The 18,608-nt window shown below is 44.6% G+C and overlaps 1 protein-coding gene across 1 annotated transcript in view; it reads left to right on the top strand.

The window, feature by feature from the left end:
- The window catches only part of LOC144826284 (proprotein convertase subtilisin/kexin type 5-like), a 567,967-nt gene that overhangs the window by 329,676 nt on the left and 219,683 nt on the right, over window positions 1-18,608 (top strand). The window contains exon 11 of the mRNA XM_078684635.1: window positions 18,199-18,394. Within this exon, the coding sequence (XP_078540761.1) occupies window positions 18,199-18,394 (196 nt within the window). The remainder of the gene's footprint in view (window positions 1-18,198; window positions 18,395-18,608) is intronic.

Genomic DNA, 18,608 nt, shown 5'->3' with positions numbered 1-18,608 from the left:
CCAGAGCATATTCTTTCCTACAGGCTGTAATTAAAATCTGATTCTAATGGATTTGCTTTAAGGCCTTACGCAGATTATTGTTCCCCACTCTGCATTCATTGTCGAATCATGGCTTAACCTGTCAGGGAGCTCTACAATTAGGCCTGTTCAGGAAGCTTTAAACACGGGACATGATCTCCCCAAAGCTTTTAAGGATCACTTCCAGACCTTGCACATTTAATAGACAGATATTCACTAGATCCAAGCTACTACTCTCAATGTGGTTCTTAACTAGCTTCATGTCTGCATGGCACCAAACCAGTCTCCAACTTGCATCTTTAACAGTTAATGCCTGACTATTGGCACTTTGGGGGGACCGGAAGCTGAAACGCTATAATATTGTGGTCACTATAACGCTGATGCGCCGACCTCTCCCTCTGTGATAAGTAGGGATAAATTCCGTGAAGTAAAAACAAAATCAATTGTAGACCCAAGTCCCCACCAAATAAAGTAGTTATAGTTGTAGTGGCATTGGGGAAACTACATTTTCTAGGTCATGGGCCGCCAAATCTGGGTACAATGTACGTCCCCTAGAGTCCATGGTACAAGATCTGCTTCCATAAGGAGGACAAAAGTCATGAAAAAGAATTATTCCTGGATGATGGATGGAACATTTTAAATATGTCCCAAACCATTTGACCAATTATACCCCATCCATGGAGAATACCACGACACCAATATCCCTTTTATATACACATTACTACCTAATAAACAATCTACAACTTACATAGAGCTCGTAACACAAATTAAAGAACAAACTAATAATTACTACTCCCAAAAAATTATCATTCACTTCTTGCAGGCAATAAAGCAAGGTATTTTAGAAATATACCCATGCAAAGCAATGCTACTATCACTTTATTCAAAGTATATGTCGCCTTCTATAAAAGTCTACCTTAAGTGTAGAATAGGCAAAAATAGTAATTTTGCATATCAAATAAAAAAGCCTAAATCCCCATAACTGAAGTAGCAAACCACTACAACCTACTAATAGAAAGTCCCCTGTACTGAAAGCTATATAAAAAAAACAAAGCTATCAAGAACTTAGACTAGGCCAATTTGTAATTAAAATAGGCGAGAACCTAACTAAACAAACCAAAATAATGTAGGAACATTTGCAAATTAAAACAAGACGATACCCAAAGCCTAGAATACCTAGAAACAAAAACAAAATCTAAACTTTCAAATTAATACTTACACAAAAACTACCCACTACAATAACCAAGATACACTAACAACTAATTTTTATATATATTTTGAATTGTAAATATATGTATATCAAAAATGTTATGATATTTTAATCGTAATAATTGACATGAATGAATGAATGATTACGCATTTGTATAGTGCATGGTTACCCTTAGGCATCCCAGCGCATTAATTCCATAGTCATTCCTCCAGCTCAGGGAAACAAGAAGGTTTTAAGCTGTTTTCTGAATGTGAGCTAGTTAGATTCCCGTTGGATGGCATCGGGAAGCTGGTTCCAAAATTTTGCAGAGTGAATGGAGAAAAGACGGCCACCCATCCTAGTCCTTTTAATCCTGGGGATTGTTAGCAGCTTCTTATGGTTTGATCTGAGGGTCCGTGGAATATGGTGGGGCTGGAACATGGGTTGGAGCAAAGCAGGCCCAGAATCAGAAATGGATTTATGGACAGTGCACATAGCTTTGAACCAAATCCTTTGCTGCACTGGAAGCCAGTGCAACTGATGTAGTGCAGATTTGGCCGAACTACGTTTAGGCACATCCATAAGCAGGCGAGCAGCACAATTTTGTACTATTTGCAAGACTTTGATAGTTCCCAAAGGGGCACCCAGATACACTGCATTCGCGTAGTCAAGACGTGACAAGATAAGTGATTGGACCAACAAACGCTTGGCTACAAAAGGGAGAAGATTTAAAATCTTTCTAAGAAGTCTAATAAGACCATAGCAGGTTGCCGCAACCTTGCGTGCATGTATCAGGAAATTAAGGTTGGGGTCTAACGAGACACCCAAACTCTTGATTTGCTTCTTGGGGGGGGGCAACCCAAGACAGCTCAGCCAAAAAGGATGTAAATTGTTGGGTGCCATATGCCCCAGCATCATTATTTCGGTCTTTGAGTCATTAAGCTTCAAAAACGATGCATCCATCCATTCAAGGACTTTACCAAGGCATGCGGAGAGGTTAGAGCCAGAGGTGTCATGTCTGGAAAGGGAGACTACCAACTGGGTATCGTCGGCGTAGGTGACCAACTGAACCCCCCAGGGAAGAACCATCTGAGCCAATGGCCTCATGTAGATGTTAAACATGGTAGGACTTAAAGAGGATCCCTGGGGGACGCCGTACTGCAGGGGAATCTACTTCGAGATTGCCTCCTCCTCAAAGAAAGCAAAAGTTCTGTCCATGAGAAAGGACTGGAGCCAGTTTAAGGCCAACCCTGATACTCCAACGTCACGCAGCCTCTGCATCATTATCGGGTGATTGACGGTATCGAAAGCCGCGCTTAAGTCCAATAAAATAATAGCGGTGCAGCTTCCGCTATCCACTATTTTCCTCATCTCTTCGACTACAGCAATGAGAGCCGTCTCCGTGCCTTGTGTGCCCGTACCCGTCTGAGTGGGATGTAGGACATTATTGATTTCCAGAAAGAAAGATAATAGGGTGTTAACATGCTTTTCGGCCAATTTACCTATACCAGGTAACAAAGAGATGGGACGATAGCCCAGTCTTCTGGATCTAGATTGGGGTTTCTTTAGGAGTGCATTCACTCTTTCCTGTTTGCATGAAGTTGGTACCTGCCCCGCTGCCAGCGAGCAGTCAATTACGTCTCGCAGAACTGGAGAGACAGTTTCCGAGGCTTTCTTAAGAATAGTCGGAGGGGCAGCATCGGCCGGTGATCCAGATTTAAGGTTAAATTTATTACAAGAATTTCTATAAATTGACTAAATTAAAGAAAGAAAGGAAGTAAGCCATTAATAATAATAAATACATTCTGCATAAATGATTACATAAAATTTATAAACAGCAAAACGCATTAAAAAATGTAACATTTCCCAACCATATTTAAAAAACAAATAATTACTTACAGTTTTGTAGTAGTAGATCATCCTTACACTGGCAGAAATCCCAAATTAAAAAATGGAAATCTCCCCCCCAAAAAATTGAAAAAGTACAACTGTAGAAATACGGATCCAACGAGGCAATCCGGTGACGTCCATGCCGTGCTGGAACTTTGGGGGAATACAGACAGGGAGGCGCGTGTTTTGCCCCCTAGAATGTATTCCCATAGCGGGAGGACATGGGGGCCTTGTAGGGCCCCCTTTGTTCCTTTACTGCCAGTCTTTTCATGCCGGTTTGTCGACCATTAAATTGCTGGTGGTTCAGGAACATTTAATATGCTCAGTGGGACTGCTCCAGTCCCGCTGAGCATAGTAAATTGTGGCGCACCTCCACTGTTCCCTGGCGCAGTGGCGGTCCTATGCTGCAACGTCTTTGCAAGTCATAATGCAGTGAACGGGCCACCGCAAGTCTGCCCGTCGCAAGACCGCCAGGCTCAAAATCAGGCCCTTAAATATTTTACAATGTAAAATATATAATAAATATTATATCATATAAAATAATATTTAATATATATTATATATTTTATATTGTATACAATACCGAAAAAATGTATAATAATTATACATGCTGTAACAAAATATGCCAATGTATAATTACTTCAAAATATGGTTTACCAACCTTGGGGTCAATTAGGATGGCGGACGGACAATGTCCGTCCGCCATCCTGTCGGAGGACAGGACCGTCTGCCACAGGGGCGGATGTCCCGTGCCTCGAATTAGGATGAACTCACCACAGTGGCGGGTGCATCCCGCATTTTTTACGTTGCGGCTGGCGGTGCTGAAAGCACCGCCCGCCGTAATGCAAAAAATGCATGTTGTGCGTTTCAAAGCACAACATGACAGGCACCGCGCGGTGCCTGCCATGTTGTATTTTGAAACGCAGCGGGGTACCATAGGTACCCCCCATGTGCACTCCCCACCCCCTATTCACCCTGAGGGCCCGCAACGGGCTCCCAAAGCAAGGACCGTATGCCTTTTCGTTGCGGCATTGCCGCCACGGAAAGGCATTCCCCTCAGCCCATCCTAATATAGCTGGCGGTGTCTGATAGACACCGCCACCATATCAGACCTTTTCCGCCGCGGTCGCAAGAAATGCGGCGGACGGTCTTCCCGTCCGCCACGGTCCCCCCTGCCATTATAATATGGCGGGGGGAAATAGGTGGCAGACGGGCAAGGATGGCGGACGGATCGCCATTGCCTGCATGGCGGTGGCGATCCGTCCGACATCATAATTGACCCCCTATTTGGTACTGTTGAAAATACTTTAAAAACGTTTAAAAAAATTAGAATATTATTAATTATATAATACTATTCAAAATACATAGAAAAGCATTACAAAAATTACTGTATAATATTATTTTACATTGTAAGATACATATTAAATAACATAGGGGCCCATTAGGATGGCGGGTGGAACCCCCACCCAAACACACCTAAAAGACCCCCTGCCATATTAGGATGGTTGGGGGTCCGTGGCGTACAGAAAGACCGTCCGCCGTTATTCCCCTGGTCAACTCTTCAACCAGACGGAAAACATGCATAATAAGATGGCAGTGTCTGCAATACATCGCCATCCATATTATGATGATGGCAGAAAGCAGCCCTTCCATGGCGGCATTGCCGCCATGGAAAGGCATGCGGTCTTCGCTGTTGGGGGACTGTCGTGGGCCCCCAAGATGTTGGGGGGGGTGGGCGTGCACAAGGAGGCTACCTATGGTAACCCCCTCCATTGGCATAGACAAAGTGGCAGGCACCCCACGGTGCCTGTCACCTTGTGCATGCCAATGCGCAACATGCATTCCCATCATTGTGGCGGCCGGTGCTGTAAGCACCACCCGCCACAATGCTGGGAATGGCGGATGCCACCGCCATGGTGGCGGTGGCATCCTAATTGCAGGTGCGGGACCGCCGCACCCCTGGAGGACAGTCCCGCATTCCGTTACGTGGTGGGAGGACTTTGTCCACCCACCATCGTAATGGACCCCAAAATTTCTATACAATTATTTAGTATGTATTAAAAATATATTACTGAATTATTGAAAAAATTCATAAAAAATGTTTCTATTTTGTTAAAAAAATGTAAAAATAAAAAATAGGTTTTCAAATATATTATTTTGTAACTAATGTTAAAAAATATGTACCATTTTGCATAGATGCAAACATACACAAATATATGTTATGTTGTTTAGTTTTTCTATTTCAAATTTCAAATAATTAAAAAAGTATACAATATATTCTGGGGGTTATTTTGATGGTGGTTGGATTGCATCTGACTGTTCATCTGATGCGGTCCGACGACATCTGCTGCTATGGTCCGACTGATGCATTATAATGCGTGCAATCGGACGCAGCAGGCGGAGGAACAGTCTGCGTTTTCCAATGGGTTCAAGAAGCCGGTCTGATCGTCAGAGGGTCAGCAATCCCTACAATAGTGGCTGTGCCTGCTCAGGCACCGCTGTAGGGATTACAATGTCCCTTTCTGCCTGGCCTTTCATGGGGAATTGCCTGCTTGCCCCCCCCCCCGGCCTTCTGCTATGAGGCCATGAGGGCACCTATGGTGCGCCCCTAAACATCCCTGCACAGGGTGTTGGGCACCCCTTGGTGACTGCCACCCGGTGCAGGGATGTTTTTAAAGTGTACATTTTCTATTGTGGCTTGTGCTGTAGCCCACAGCACCAGCTGCAATGGAAAATATTCACTTTGTGACTTCCGTGAAGCTGGTCGCACTAAAATAAGGGCAGCGGGACTGCAGATTCCTTGTAGGGGAGGCCAGCTCTCGCCAGGTGCTGGTCGGACGACCGGCATCGTAATGATGCCCTTGGTGTTTAATACAAATAAATGCTAATAAACAAAAATAATTGTTACTTTTTTTTAGTATTAAAATTATTACAAAATAAATCATAAATTTTTATTAATATATAAATATTAGAAATACATAACTATACACCTACAGTATCAAACTATTACCATTCACTACTAACAAAAAATAATAAAACTAAAATAAATATTAAATAATATTAACACCAAAATTAAAAAAACATTAAACATACACGTTAACTATTATAATTTAAAACACTTAAATAAAATAAAATAAATTACATATCCCATTGAAAACTAAATAAAATACAAGGTACATTTTCTATTACAAAATATAATATATCCTCTACAAAAAGAATTTTTTAACTCAAATATAAACAAAATAATATATTCCTAATAAAATATTAAACAAAACATATTTAAAAAAACGAATTAAATTAATTTATCCCTCAAATGCGATATAGGGCATTATTACGATGCCGGTCGGACACCGTAGCGGAAGGGGGACCACCCGACAAGGAGTTGGCAAACATCCTGCCCTTATTACAATGAGTACAATTAACGGCGATCGCAAAGTTTATACTTTTTTATTGAGCCTTGTGCTGCGGGCTACAGCACAAACTGCAATAGAAAATATACACTTTAAAAACATCCCTACACCGTGTGGCAGGCACCCTGTGATGCCTGTCACATGCTGCAGAGTTGTTTAGGGGGGGCACCATACATATGCTTCATAGCAGAGGACCTGGGGGGAGCGGGCCCACTAGGGACCCAATATCACTTTCCACCTGCCTTTTCATGGCAGATGACCGCCATGAAAGGGAAAGTGAAAAGGGACATTATAATCCCTACGACGGTGCCTGAGAAGGCATCAACCCTATTGTAGAGATTACTGACCCTCTTACATTCCAACGGGCTCCTTGAGCCCATCGGAAAGCATCAGACTATCCCTCCGCCTTCTGCCTCCCACTGCAAGCATCATAATGCATCAGTCGGACCGCAGCAGCAGACGGCGGTCAGACCGCATCCGATGAGCCATCGAATGCTAGAAGAATGATCCCCTAAATATCTAATAAAATAAACTATAGAATAAATATTTAAAAATATATTTAAAAATAACTATTTTCACTTCAACATAATTAAAATGTAAAAAATATAGTAAACAAAAATTACTAAAAAACAACTTATACCACTGTAATAACATATCAGTGATAAAAATTCTACACATTACAGTTTAAAAATTAATTATTCCAAATCCATTAAAATTACGTTCAGGAAAAGTACTGGACACTAAACCCTACAAATTAAATATTCCTACTCTAATATAACAAAATTCATGGAAAGTGCTAAAGATTAAACCCTAAAAATGACTATTCCTACTCCAATATTGTTAAAATAAGGGAAAGTCCTAGACACTAAACCCTACAATTAAATTATTCATACTCCAATATTACTAAATTCAGGGAAAGTAATGGACAGTAAACCACCCTAAAAATGAACTATTCTTACTACAATATTGCTAAAATAAGGTAAAGTCCTAGACACTAAACCTTACAAATAAATTATTCCTACTCCAATATTCCGAAATTCAGGGAAAGCCCTGGACACCAAATCTTAAAAATACATTTTTTTACTTCAATATCTCTAAATTCAAGAAAATTTCTAGACACTAAACCCTACACATTTATTATTCCTTCTCCAATGTTACTAAATTCAGGGAAAGCAATAAAGAACAAATCCTAAAAATGAACTATTCCTAGTACAATAAAACAAAAATAACTGGTCCATTATGATGTTGGGTGGATCCCCACCGCCCGACCAGCGGTGGTGATCCTTCCGACATTTTTCCCAGGCTGCACGCCAATGACCACCCGAAAGACTGTCCAACGCTTTACCGCAGACGGGCAATCGTTACATTTGCCTGCCGTGCGGTCCTGGGCAATAATATGGTGGCGGTGCCTAGCAGGCACCGCCCGCCATATTAGGGTGTCAGCGGAGTCTGGCCTTTCCATGGCGGAAGGCATGTGGTGTCTCCCTTTGGAGGTCCATTGCGGGCCCCCGTGGTGTTGGAGGGGTGCACTTGGAGGGTACCATAACATTGGCATGCACAAGGTGACAGGCACTGCGCGGTGCCCATCACGTTGTGCATGCCAATGCACATCAGGCATATTTGGCATTGTGGCGGGTGCTGCACAGAGCACCGCCCGCCACAATGTTAGATATGCAGGATGCGACCGCCAGGGTGGCAGTCGCATCCTAATGGCCACAGCTGGACCACCGCACCTCTGGCGGTCGGTTCCGTTCACCGTTACGGAAAGTCCGCCGGCCATCGTAATAGCCCCCTAAGAGAAAATGCACAAAACTATTAAATTCATTACATGTCAACATTTAAATATATTAAATCTTTAATGTTAACAATATACAATAAAAATAAAACATTTATATTTTGGAAAATATTCACAAATAAAATTACAGAAGTATAAATTGTAATTAGTATCTAAAAATTAATAGACAATAATAAACTGTAAACATAAATAAAAGTAAACCTAAAAACTTACACCTATATTGCAAAAACATATAAACAAATTATTTAAAAAACACATTTTAAAAAATATTTAAAAAAGACAATATTCATATTGAAAAACTAAATTATGACTTGTTAATATTAAGAAAATACTCACCACCCTTATCCCCTATCAGTGGCGGCTGGTAACATTTGAAAGAGGGCAGCTCAGTGTGGCGAGCGAGCTCGACCCTATGAAGGGGGAAACGTTCAAGCACATGTTAGAAATCAAGAAGGTTACTAAACCATTCTATATATTCGCTCCTTTCATCTTCTCTCTCATTATCTTTCCTTCCTTCCGTCATCACTCTTACTCCTACACATAAGCCTGCACTTAATCCTACTTACGCGTAATCATATTTCACATCTCTATTTACTCCTAGTCCTACAGTTACTTCTACTCACTCATGCTTAAACAAATTTGCACCTACACAGTCCTATTTACACCAAATCATACTTCTAATTAGTCCTACACTTCTTACTCCTTTTCTTGCTTTTTCCTCTTCTTACTACTATGCTGACGCTTCACCACAATGTAATAACAGTGAAGGCTCGCAAATGATACCAAATATAAACTGTCCAACTAGATAGGTATGGACTGGATGTAATAACCCTACTGAGGCAGGCAGGCACTGCCACTGTGTGTCATATAACTAGAAAAACAAATTTGGTGAACATAATAAACTGTTTCAAAAGAAACACAATCACTCTTGCTTCCAAAATGGGATGTAATTTACATCCCGTTTTGTAAGCAAGATTGAATGTGCTTCTTTGAAAACAGTTTATCAACCAAGGCAAGGGGAGGAGGGGTCGAGTAGAGAAGTCAAAGTTGTTGGCCAAGCCACCCTTCACTCACATCCTGAGCATACTACGAAGGCCCACAGCCCTGCCCTAAAATTCAAAACATTCAAAAAATGATAGTCATGTACCCTGCCCAGAGCATGCAATACAGCGTTCGGAATGTACAAGATGTATACACAAGGCAGCCATGAAATGTTTGTGCATTCCTGTCAACAGATACAAGGCATGCCGCATGCAATACGGGGTATTTTACCAGCAGACTTGTGATTTCATAGCATCCATGACCGTGACACTAAAGTCACGGACAACCACGCAGCCCACAAGGACGCCACCCGCAGACATCACCACCTCATCAGATTAGCCCAGAGAGCCTCCTTCAAAGACCGCTTGGATAACAACGCACATGACAGCAAGGAGCTCTTCAGCATCGTAAAGGAACTCTCCAACCCCAGCACCAACGACATCCCGCCCTCACAAGAACTGTGCGAATCACTAGCCATCTTCTTCCACCGCAAGATCGCTGACATCCACGACAGCTTCAACACCGCGACCACCCCGACTACCCCAGACTCCACCTCCCCTGTGAACACTACCAGCGCCAACCGCCTGACCTCCTGGTCCAACGTCAACGACGACGAGACACGCAAGGTCATGAACTCCATCCACTCAGGATCTCCGTCAGACCTGTGCCCACACCACTTATTCAACAAAGCAGATGCAGCCATCGCACCCCAACTACGGAAGGTCATCAACATCTCCTTTGAAACAGCGACATTCGCGGAAAGCTGGAAGCACGCCGAAATCAACGCCCTCCTCAAGAAGCCCAAGGCGGACCCCAAGGACCTCAAGAACTTCCGGCCCATCTCCCTGCTCCCGTTCCCGGCAAAGGTCATCGAGAAAATCGTCAACATGCAATTGGCCCGCCACCGGGAAGACAACAACATCTTGGACCCGTCCCAGTCCGGATTCAGACGGAACCACAGCACCGAGAAAGCCCTCATCGCCGCCACAGACGACATCAGACGCCAACTAGACAACGGCGAAACATCAGCCCTCATCCTCCTGGACCTGTCAGCCGCCTTCGACACGGTCTGCCATCGCACTCTAAAGACACGCCTCCTAGAAGCCGGGATCCAAGAGAAGGCCCTTGACTGGACCACGTCCTTCCTCTCCGGCAGAACCCAGAGCGTCCACCTCCCACCCTTCCGATCCAAAGCCACCGACATCATCTGCGGCGTCCCCCAGGGCTCATCTCTCAGCCCGGCGCTGTTCAACGTCTACATGGCCCACCTCGCACAAGTGGCCCGCCATCACAACCTCAACATCATCTCCTACGCCGACGACACCCAGCTCATCCTCTCTCTCACCAAGGACCCATACATCGCCAAAACCAACCTCCACGAGGGAATGAAGGCCGTCGCCGACTGGATGAGGAGCAGCCGTCTGAAGCTGAACTCGGACAAGACGGAGGTCCTCATCCTCGGACCCACCCCCTCAGCCTGGGATGACTCCTGGTGGCCGACCACACTGGGAACAGCACCAACACCCACTGACCATGCACGCAACCTAGGATTCATCCTCAACTCCTCCCTCTCCATTTCTAAGCAGATCAACGCCGTCTCCTCCTCCTGCTACAACACCCTCCGCATGCTCCGCAGGATCTACAAGTGGATCCTGACCGAAACAAGAAGAACGGTGACACAGGCCCTCGTCAGCACAAGACTGGACTACCGCAACGCAGTCTACGCAGGAATCCCAGCCAAACACCTATGACAACTACAACGCATCCAAAAGGCCTCTGCCCGACTAATCGTCAACGTCCCCCACCGCAGCCACATCACCCCCCCACCTGAGAGACCTACACTGGCTCCCCGTCGACAAGAGGAACACCATCAAGCTCCTCACCCACGCAGACAAAGCACTCCACAACGCCGGACCAGCCTACCTGAACAGCAAACTGACCTCAAAGTTCTCCTCCTTCAAAGACACTTCCAAATGTAATCCATACCCTCTCTATTATCTTAAGGAAGCCCTTCCATTATAGAAAAATCTACTTTACATGACTATAGAAGTGTCTTCCCAGTGTGTTCTTGTGGTTTGAGAGTCTGCCATTTATTGCAGTATTATCCTTCTACCTGTGTTTGGTACTCGTGTGTAATATGCACCCGTCACTTTCTCTTGTAACGCACTGTTTTCTACCTCTTACATTTGTTTGTTTTCGATACCTGCACAAGTGCCACCAGTGCCTACGTAACGTTTGTTCTTGTGCTTGAGTGTCCTCCATATATTGCAGTATTATACCTCATTGTTTACTTTGTACGCTTTTGTAACCTGCACACGTCACTTTTTCCTCCTGTAATGCACCGTTTGCTACCTCTTGTATTTTGTTGGCTCACGATTGTCAGTTTTGCTTTATTTAATGTAACGTTTGCTTTTGTATTTTGCTCACTTGTAATGTTCTCATGTATCAGGTCTGTTCCTATTGTGAAGCGCTCTGACACCTTCGAGTAAAGTCCGCGCTATATAAAAATGCATAAATAAATAAATAAATAGAAAACACAGGACAGGGCGCCATTTCATGATCTCCCAAAGAAGAATTTGCCACTTCCAGTAACTACCGCCATGGCACGGCAGCCGGCACTGGGTACAAGTTTCAACTCTGAGGGCGCCCGAAGCCACGGGTGCACGTTTCAATTCCCGAGGGCACGTAGAGTCACTTTGGAATGCATGTTTGAATCCCTGAGGGCACGTAGAGTCACTTTGGAATGCTTGTTTCAATCCCAGAGGGCACGTAGAGACACTTTGGAATGCATGTTTGAATCCCCGAGGGCACCTAGAGTAAAGTGTGGTTGTGGGGTGCCTATACCGCTTCATAGGGCACCAGCAGTCATGGGTGCATATTTTGCCGCTGAGAGCATCAGGAGCCTGCGATGCATGTTTCTCTCTCTTAGGGCAGCAGGAATAAGGGGTGCATGTTACTCGGTGGGCGCCAGGAGCCAAGGGTGACAACGCATGTTTCAGCCCGGAGCCAGGGTTTCACCCTCTGGGGCCGCCTAGAGCCAGGGGTGCGTTTTCAGCCTCTGAGGGCACCAGGGTTCGAACTTCAAAGTGGGCACATTCACTCTCTGACGGCACCAGGGGCAGGGGTGCACATTTACTCTATGACGGCACCAGTGGCATGGGTGCACATTCACTCTCTGACGGCACCAGTGGCAGGGGTACACATTCTCTCTCTGACGGCACCATGGGCAGGGGTGCACATTCACTCTCTGACAGCACCAGTGGCATGGGTGCACATTCACTCTCTGACGGCACCAGGGGCATGGGTGCATATTCACTCTCTGATGGCATCAGTGGCAGGGGTGCATATTGACTCTCTGACGGCACCAGTGGCATTGGTGCACATTCACTCTCTGACGGCACCAGGGGCAGGGGTGCACATTCACTCTCTGACGGCACCAGTGGCATGGGTGCACATTCACTCTCTGACGGCACCAGTGGCAGGGGTACACGTTCTCTCTCTGACGGCACCATGGGCAGGGGTGCACATTCACTCTCTGACGGCACCAGTGGCATGGGTGCACATTCACTCTCTGACGGCACCAGGGGCATGGGTGCATATTCACTCTCTGATGGCATCAGTGGCAGGGGTGCATATTCACTCTCTGACGGCACCAGTGGCATTGGTGCACATTCACTCTCTGACGGCACCAGGGGCAGGGGTGCACATTCACTCTCTGACTGCACCAGGGGCAGGGGCGCACATTCACTCTCTGATGGCACCAGGGGCAGGGTTGCACATTCTCTCTCTGATGGCACCAGAGGCAGGTGTGCACATTCACTCTCTGATTGCACCAAGGGGCAGGAATGGCTTCTTCGGCCCGTCCGCCATCTGTAGACAGATTGATGGCTGTATTAGGGGCCTGGGTGTCAGCCTCTTGGGGTAGGATGCGTATCGAGCTTCTGATAGCACCAGGAGTCATGGCCATGCCCATCATCTGTGGGTATGCATGTTTTAGTCTGAGGGCACTGGGAGCTAGGGATGCATGTTTCCGCTTGTGCCTGGGCCTCTGTCTGCACGTACATGTCCGACCTGCGCAGGTGTGTGTGTAACACTAATAAGTGCCACCACCCACCTACTGGAGCGAGTTGAGTGACCTGTGGGGCATGCACACAAAGGCGCACAGGGCCTCAAACTGTCTGCTGCCCAACAAGCGAAACCAAAACCAACAACAACGTACGCAGCCAGGGCAAGACCTCTAAGCCACCCCCCAGCCCCCAACTACCACATATCCCCACGGCACAGAATCAAAGTCACCACGGCTGGGCCCCCAGGCGTTCGTAAAGTAAATTATCGCAGCAGTGACAAAAACACTTAAACAGTACCCCTATTATTAGGAGGTTTTTGTGGGGGAGGCGGGTCACTTTCACTTAACTGTGACCTCGACGGTCTCGAGCTGGGCACCTCGTTGTGACCAGGCGGAAGACTGCATGGCAGACAGCGTGGCAAAAGCAAGGATAGCACACACAAGCCACAATGAAAAGCCAAAACTGGAAAATACTGGATTTGGACTTCTTTTGGACTCCTCCCCCAGACCCCAGCAAACCAATCACTCGCAAAAAACAACTGTTGCTGGGTCTGGGGGAAGAGGCAAAGGCCACTGCCACACCCCCACAAACTCTCAGCCTGCCGGACTGCCCCGCCCCCAGTCATTGGAATTAATGGAGGGCCTCCAACTCCTAGGCCTAGGAAATACCGCCCAAAATCGTAATGCTGTTCTGGCTGTGAGACTCAGACTGCACCCACCAGTGTGTCGTCACTGCCCTGCTTTTTGGCTCCAGGTCGAAGAAATCTTCGACCAGCTAAAAAAGCATGTGCCCGAGCAAAGGCCATCCTCCCCACCCCCTTAAAGAAAACCCCAAATGTACCTGTTTGTTCACCGAGCTCGAGCAGCCAGCATAATTTATTGTTGGCTGCTTAGTGTTCCATCAGGCATTTTTTTTAGACCCCTTTGTGGAGCAGCCGCCCCTGTCCCCTATAACCCCAACATCCGGCTACTAAATAATATATGTTACAATAAAATTATACAATTAATATACAACACTAACAATTTCTCATTTTTTTTTATGAAATACACTTTTTATAAAATAAATAACACTTACAAAATATTACATATAATTTCTAAAAAAAATCGATATTCTATACAACTATATTATGTACATTTTTTTAATATCGATATTACAAACTAAACCTATTTTAGATAATTTTACATGAATATTACTTACCTCAATATTTTAAACTCTACATTCTGTCTTGACACCTCTAGTTCCCAAGGCAAGTTTTTTACGTGATTGATCTGGCATGCTTTGAGAGTTATGAAGGGTAATGCGGGCAAGAGCCAAATTCCTTTAGCTTCTTTTGAAAGTTAAAATAATTAACTGTTGTGTACAGGAAAAAAATTACCATTCCACGCTGCCTTCTTCCAAGGTGCACTGCCAGCAAATGTCTGTTCAGACATCTTAACACTGTACATTTGTCCTTCTTAGAATGTGCTTGTACTAGTTACACTACAGCACCACAAACATGGTGCATACAACGGGTTTCACTTCATGAAGCGGCTCAGTGCTATGAGCATTTGGCATTCTAATAAAGGGCATATCTACCTTCCCTGGGGTTTTAAAAATGTAAACATGGAAAAGAAGTCTGCAGACTCAGACACAGTTTTGTGAGTAAAACACAGCTTTCGGCCTTTGTCCTGGCCCTCAGTTCTTCTCTTCTGCTTTTATGAAGGCCTTTTCAGCACATGTGATTGGACCTACTTCCTCAGATTGCTGCTCTCTGACCTTACTAGCTCAATCATCAGCACCTACCTAAGTGCTGAGAGACACACTATTTTAAGCACAATATAAAAGTGTAGGGCTAGCTAAAACCCTTCTATTTAACTATTCTATATATTGCATACAAGTGGTACTGTCTCAAGACTGCTTGTGCAGTGACGTACGCGTGCTTGCACTGAGCATGGCCCTTAGCGATTAAAAAGAGCACTTTTAAAAAACAAATCTTTTTAATAAATCAAAGAACAAGCTTCAGATACAAGCAAATCTCAATATACATACAGAATGCATGTAGAAGACATCGCAATTACCAGGCATTATAACGTGCAATACACAATTACGGTCCATGCAATTCCGCACACCACCCAATGGAATGCATCACTGGACACTCCCAGGAAAGGCCATTCCACGCTCCTCATGAGTCCCATCAAAGACCTCGATACAATGTCCAAGGTCTCCATATTTTCTCCCATTTACGAGGCATCCACGATTTTGATAAACCACCTGCTCCGGATTGACACCAGTCCATATTGCACGTCTCACACATATGGAAAACTAGATCCAGTGGTCAAACCTTCTTCTACATTGCTCCCAAAGTGTGGGTCAAATTGCCACAACACAGAAGAGCTTCCTCCTCACTCTGGAATTCTGCAAGAGCGGAAGAGATGCTTTTTCGAATAGTCCCATTACACCCTTGGTTTGGTAGGACTCACACCTACTCACTGCCAGGTTGCCTTCCTGAGTGGTAATGTTCTCTAACCATTTGCATACCATCTGCTAATGATAATATTTCTGGTTCTGCTGTTTCTTCTGATTCTTCTAGTGCTGTTGCGTCCTGATGCTAATCTGATAATGCTGATCCATTTACAGCTAATGCTCATTGATCTTCTGTTGCTGCTGATGTGGTTGTTTTTTTCTCTTCTAGTGCTTCTTCTTCTGCTTTATCTGCTTCCTCTGTTTTCCCCTTTGTGATTTATGTTTCTGCTGATGCTTTGTTTGCTGATGTATCTTCTGCTGTCTGTTTATTCAGCTGTGTCTGATTCTTTTCTGCAGATTTTTTGCTGCCAACACTGCTGCCTCTTCTGCTTTGTCTTCTGCTTTATCTGTTTCTTTTGCTGAAGTTTCTGCTATTTCTGCTTCTTCTGATGTTCTGTCTGGTAATGTTTCTGCCAAAGCTGCTTCTCCTTTATCGTCTGCTGTGTTTTGTTCTGCTTCAAATGCTTTCCCTTTGGCTCATACTGCTTTCCTTCCACTGCTGCATTTTTCATTCTCTGGTTTAATGATTTTTGAATGATATTTGCCATGAGTTGACAGTAGCCAATATTTTGACAGATTAAAAGCAGATGCTTAATTTTTCAGTATATTAAAATCATGAACTATTGGTGTTGTGTTTTCGGCACCGTTAGCCCTGTCAGCATAAGGGTGGTCTTCCCCCAAACTTTTTTGCCTTACTTCTCTGATCTCAACTTTTTTGGCCTTAGGGCTCTTTACCACTTCTAACCAGTGCTAAAGTACATATGCTTCTTTAAACATGGTGAAATTGGCTTATACCCAACTGGCACATTTAATTTGCTTGTAAGTCCCTAGTAAAGTGGTACTACATTGTGGATAACCAAGTGGAGACTGACACGCCAATTCTATGGAAAGACTTTTATTCAATCTTTCTGCACATTGGAAATACAGGGAATATGTCTGTCCTTCTTTATTTATCAGGATGGAGACTTGTCCTTTATGGATCCGTTCTCACGTGGTCGCGTTCTTGACGAATTCCCAAAAATGGAACCGAAAGGAAAAAGAAGAAAACAAAAAAAACACGTCACTTGCACTCTTGTGTTTCGAGGGTGGTATACAAGGGGAAGGCGTGAGGGGAAAACACCCAAACCGTCACCAATAGCAGACCAACAAAACAGGAAAAATGCGTGTGCTGCCAAAACAAAACAAAAAATTGTCTCAGCTATGGAGCTTAGGTTATCAGGGCTCCCCCCTCCCCTAAACTCGTGACTCGATCTAGGTGGTGGATGACCCCTTCCGGAACCAGCCACGAACCAGAGTACGTACCTCCGGTAGCCACGCTCCTCCAGGAGCGTGCTGGCAGCTTCGCAGTACCAGACCGGGTCCGGCTCCCTTCCGTAGGTTTCTCCGGGGCAGCTCGGTTGGCTCCTCGATAAGTCATCGTCTCGCAGTTGGACGCCGGGAGGGTCTGGTCTCTGGTTGATGTCTGGTTTCAGACTCTCCCTCCACTCGAAGTTTCCGCGACTCCAGAAGGCGACGCCCCCCTTTTCTTTGTCTTCCTTTAAGAAGGCTACTTCCTCCTTTGGTAATCAGATAGGTGCATGTGACTGGGTCACATGGGGCACATGTTCTTCCTGGAATAGAAAAGTTCTTGGCTTAAAGGGATCGCTACCGTCCGGAGCAGGTGTATCCCACGGTGGCTGTAAATAAAGTATAGGAGACACATAAGGAGGTAATTGACCACCCTCTTCGTCTTCTACCAGTCCGTGTGTGGATTTCTGATGACATACATGTAACCTGGGCCTGTGAATTAAATGCTACTAGCAGTCATTGTACTTTGTTAAGGAGAAGGAAAGAAACGTTGCAAACTTGGAACAGAATTAAGAATACATTGCAGACTTGGAAGAAAAGCAAGAAGAACATACCCAGGATTGGAATTTGGACTTTATTTTTGCATTGATTTGTGTGCTGTTTGCTCGAGCAGCCAATTGTGTAGCCAGTTGTTAGCACCCTGTGGCTGCGGCGGTGAGTCTCCACAGGACCTGCTACACTTTGTATTATTTTGTAAATTCTATGAGGTTCCCCAGAAGTCTTTTATTGTCCTGATTTCAAAGAGGTTGAATTTTAAGCAGGCTCACCCAGCTCTCCTTTATTTACAACTGCTGCAGGATGAATGTATCTTTTTTGTCCCTAGCTATTTGAAATCCACAGTGAAGGCCAGGGCTTGTCTTGATTAAATGTCATTGAATTGATTTTAGTAACTCTGTTTATCTAAGCATTACTAACAGAGTTTCTTATCTTATGTTTTAGACAATACATGTGAAAAGGAATGTCCTCAAGGGATGTATAGCACAAGTGAAGATGCAAATGGTGCTGAACTTGGCTACTGCCTAAAGTGCAATCCTGTGTGTTTGACATGCAATGGAGGATCTGCCAAAGACTGCATAGCATGTGCTTCTGGCTACTACAAATTGTTACACCTGTGCATTCTTCACTGTCCCACTGGGTAAGCAGTGTGCTACATGTTTTATCTGAATTTTGTTGAATGATGATATATATGTTTCTATGAAATATATATGTTTATGTATGTTTGTATATATATACATGCGTGTATACATATAAATGTATACACATAAAAATATATGTATGTGCATACATACATGCATATATATGTTGTTGCCTTCATCAAATTCATAGTTTTGTTTGTGTCCATTCACCTA

This window comes from Lissotriton helveticus, chromosome 3_2 (assembly GCF_964261635.1).
Source record: "Lissotriton helveticus chromosome 3_2, aLisHel1.1, whole genome shotgun sequence".
Lineage (NCBI taxonomy): Eukaryota > Metazoa > Chordata > Amphibia > Caudata > Salamandridae > Lissotriton > Lissotriton helveticus.
The sequence above is the reverse complement of the archived record's forward strand: the minus strand, read 5'-3'. Positions and strand labels throughout refer to the sequence as shown.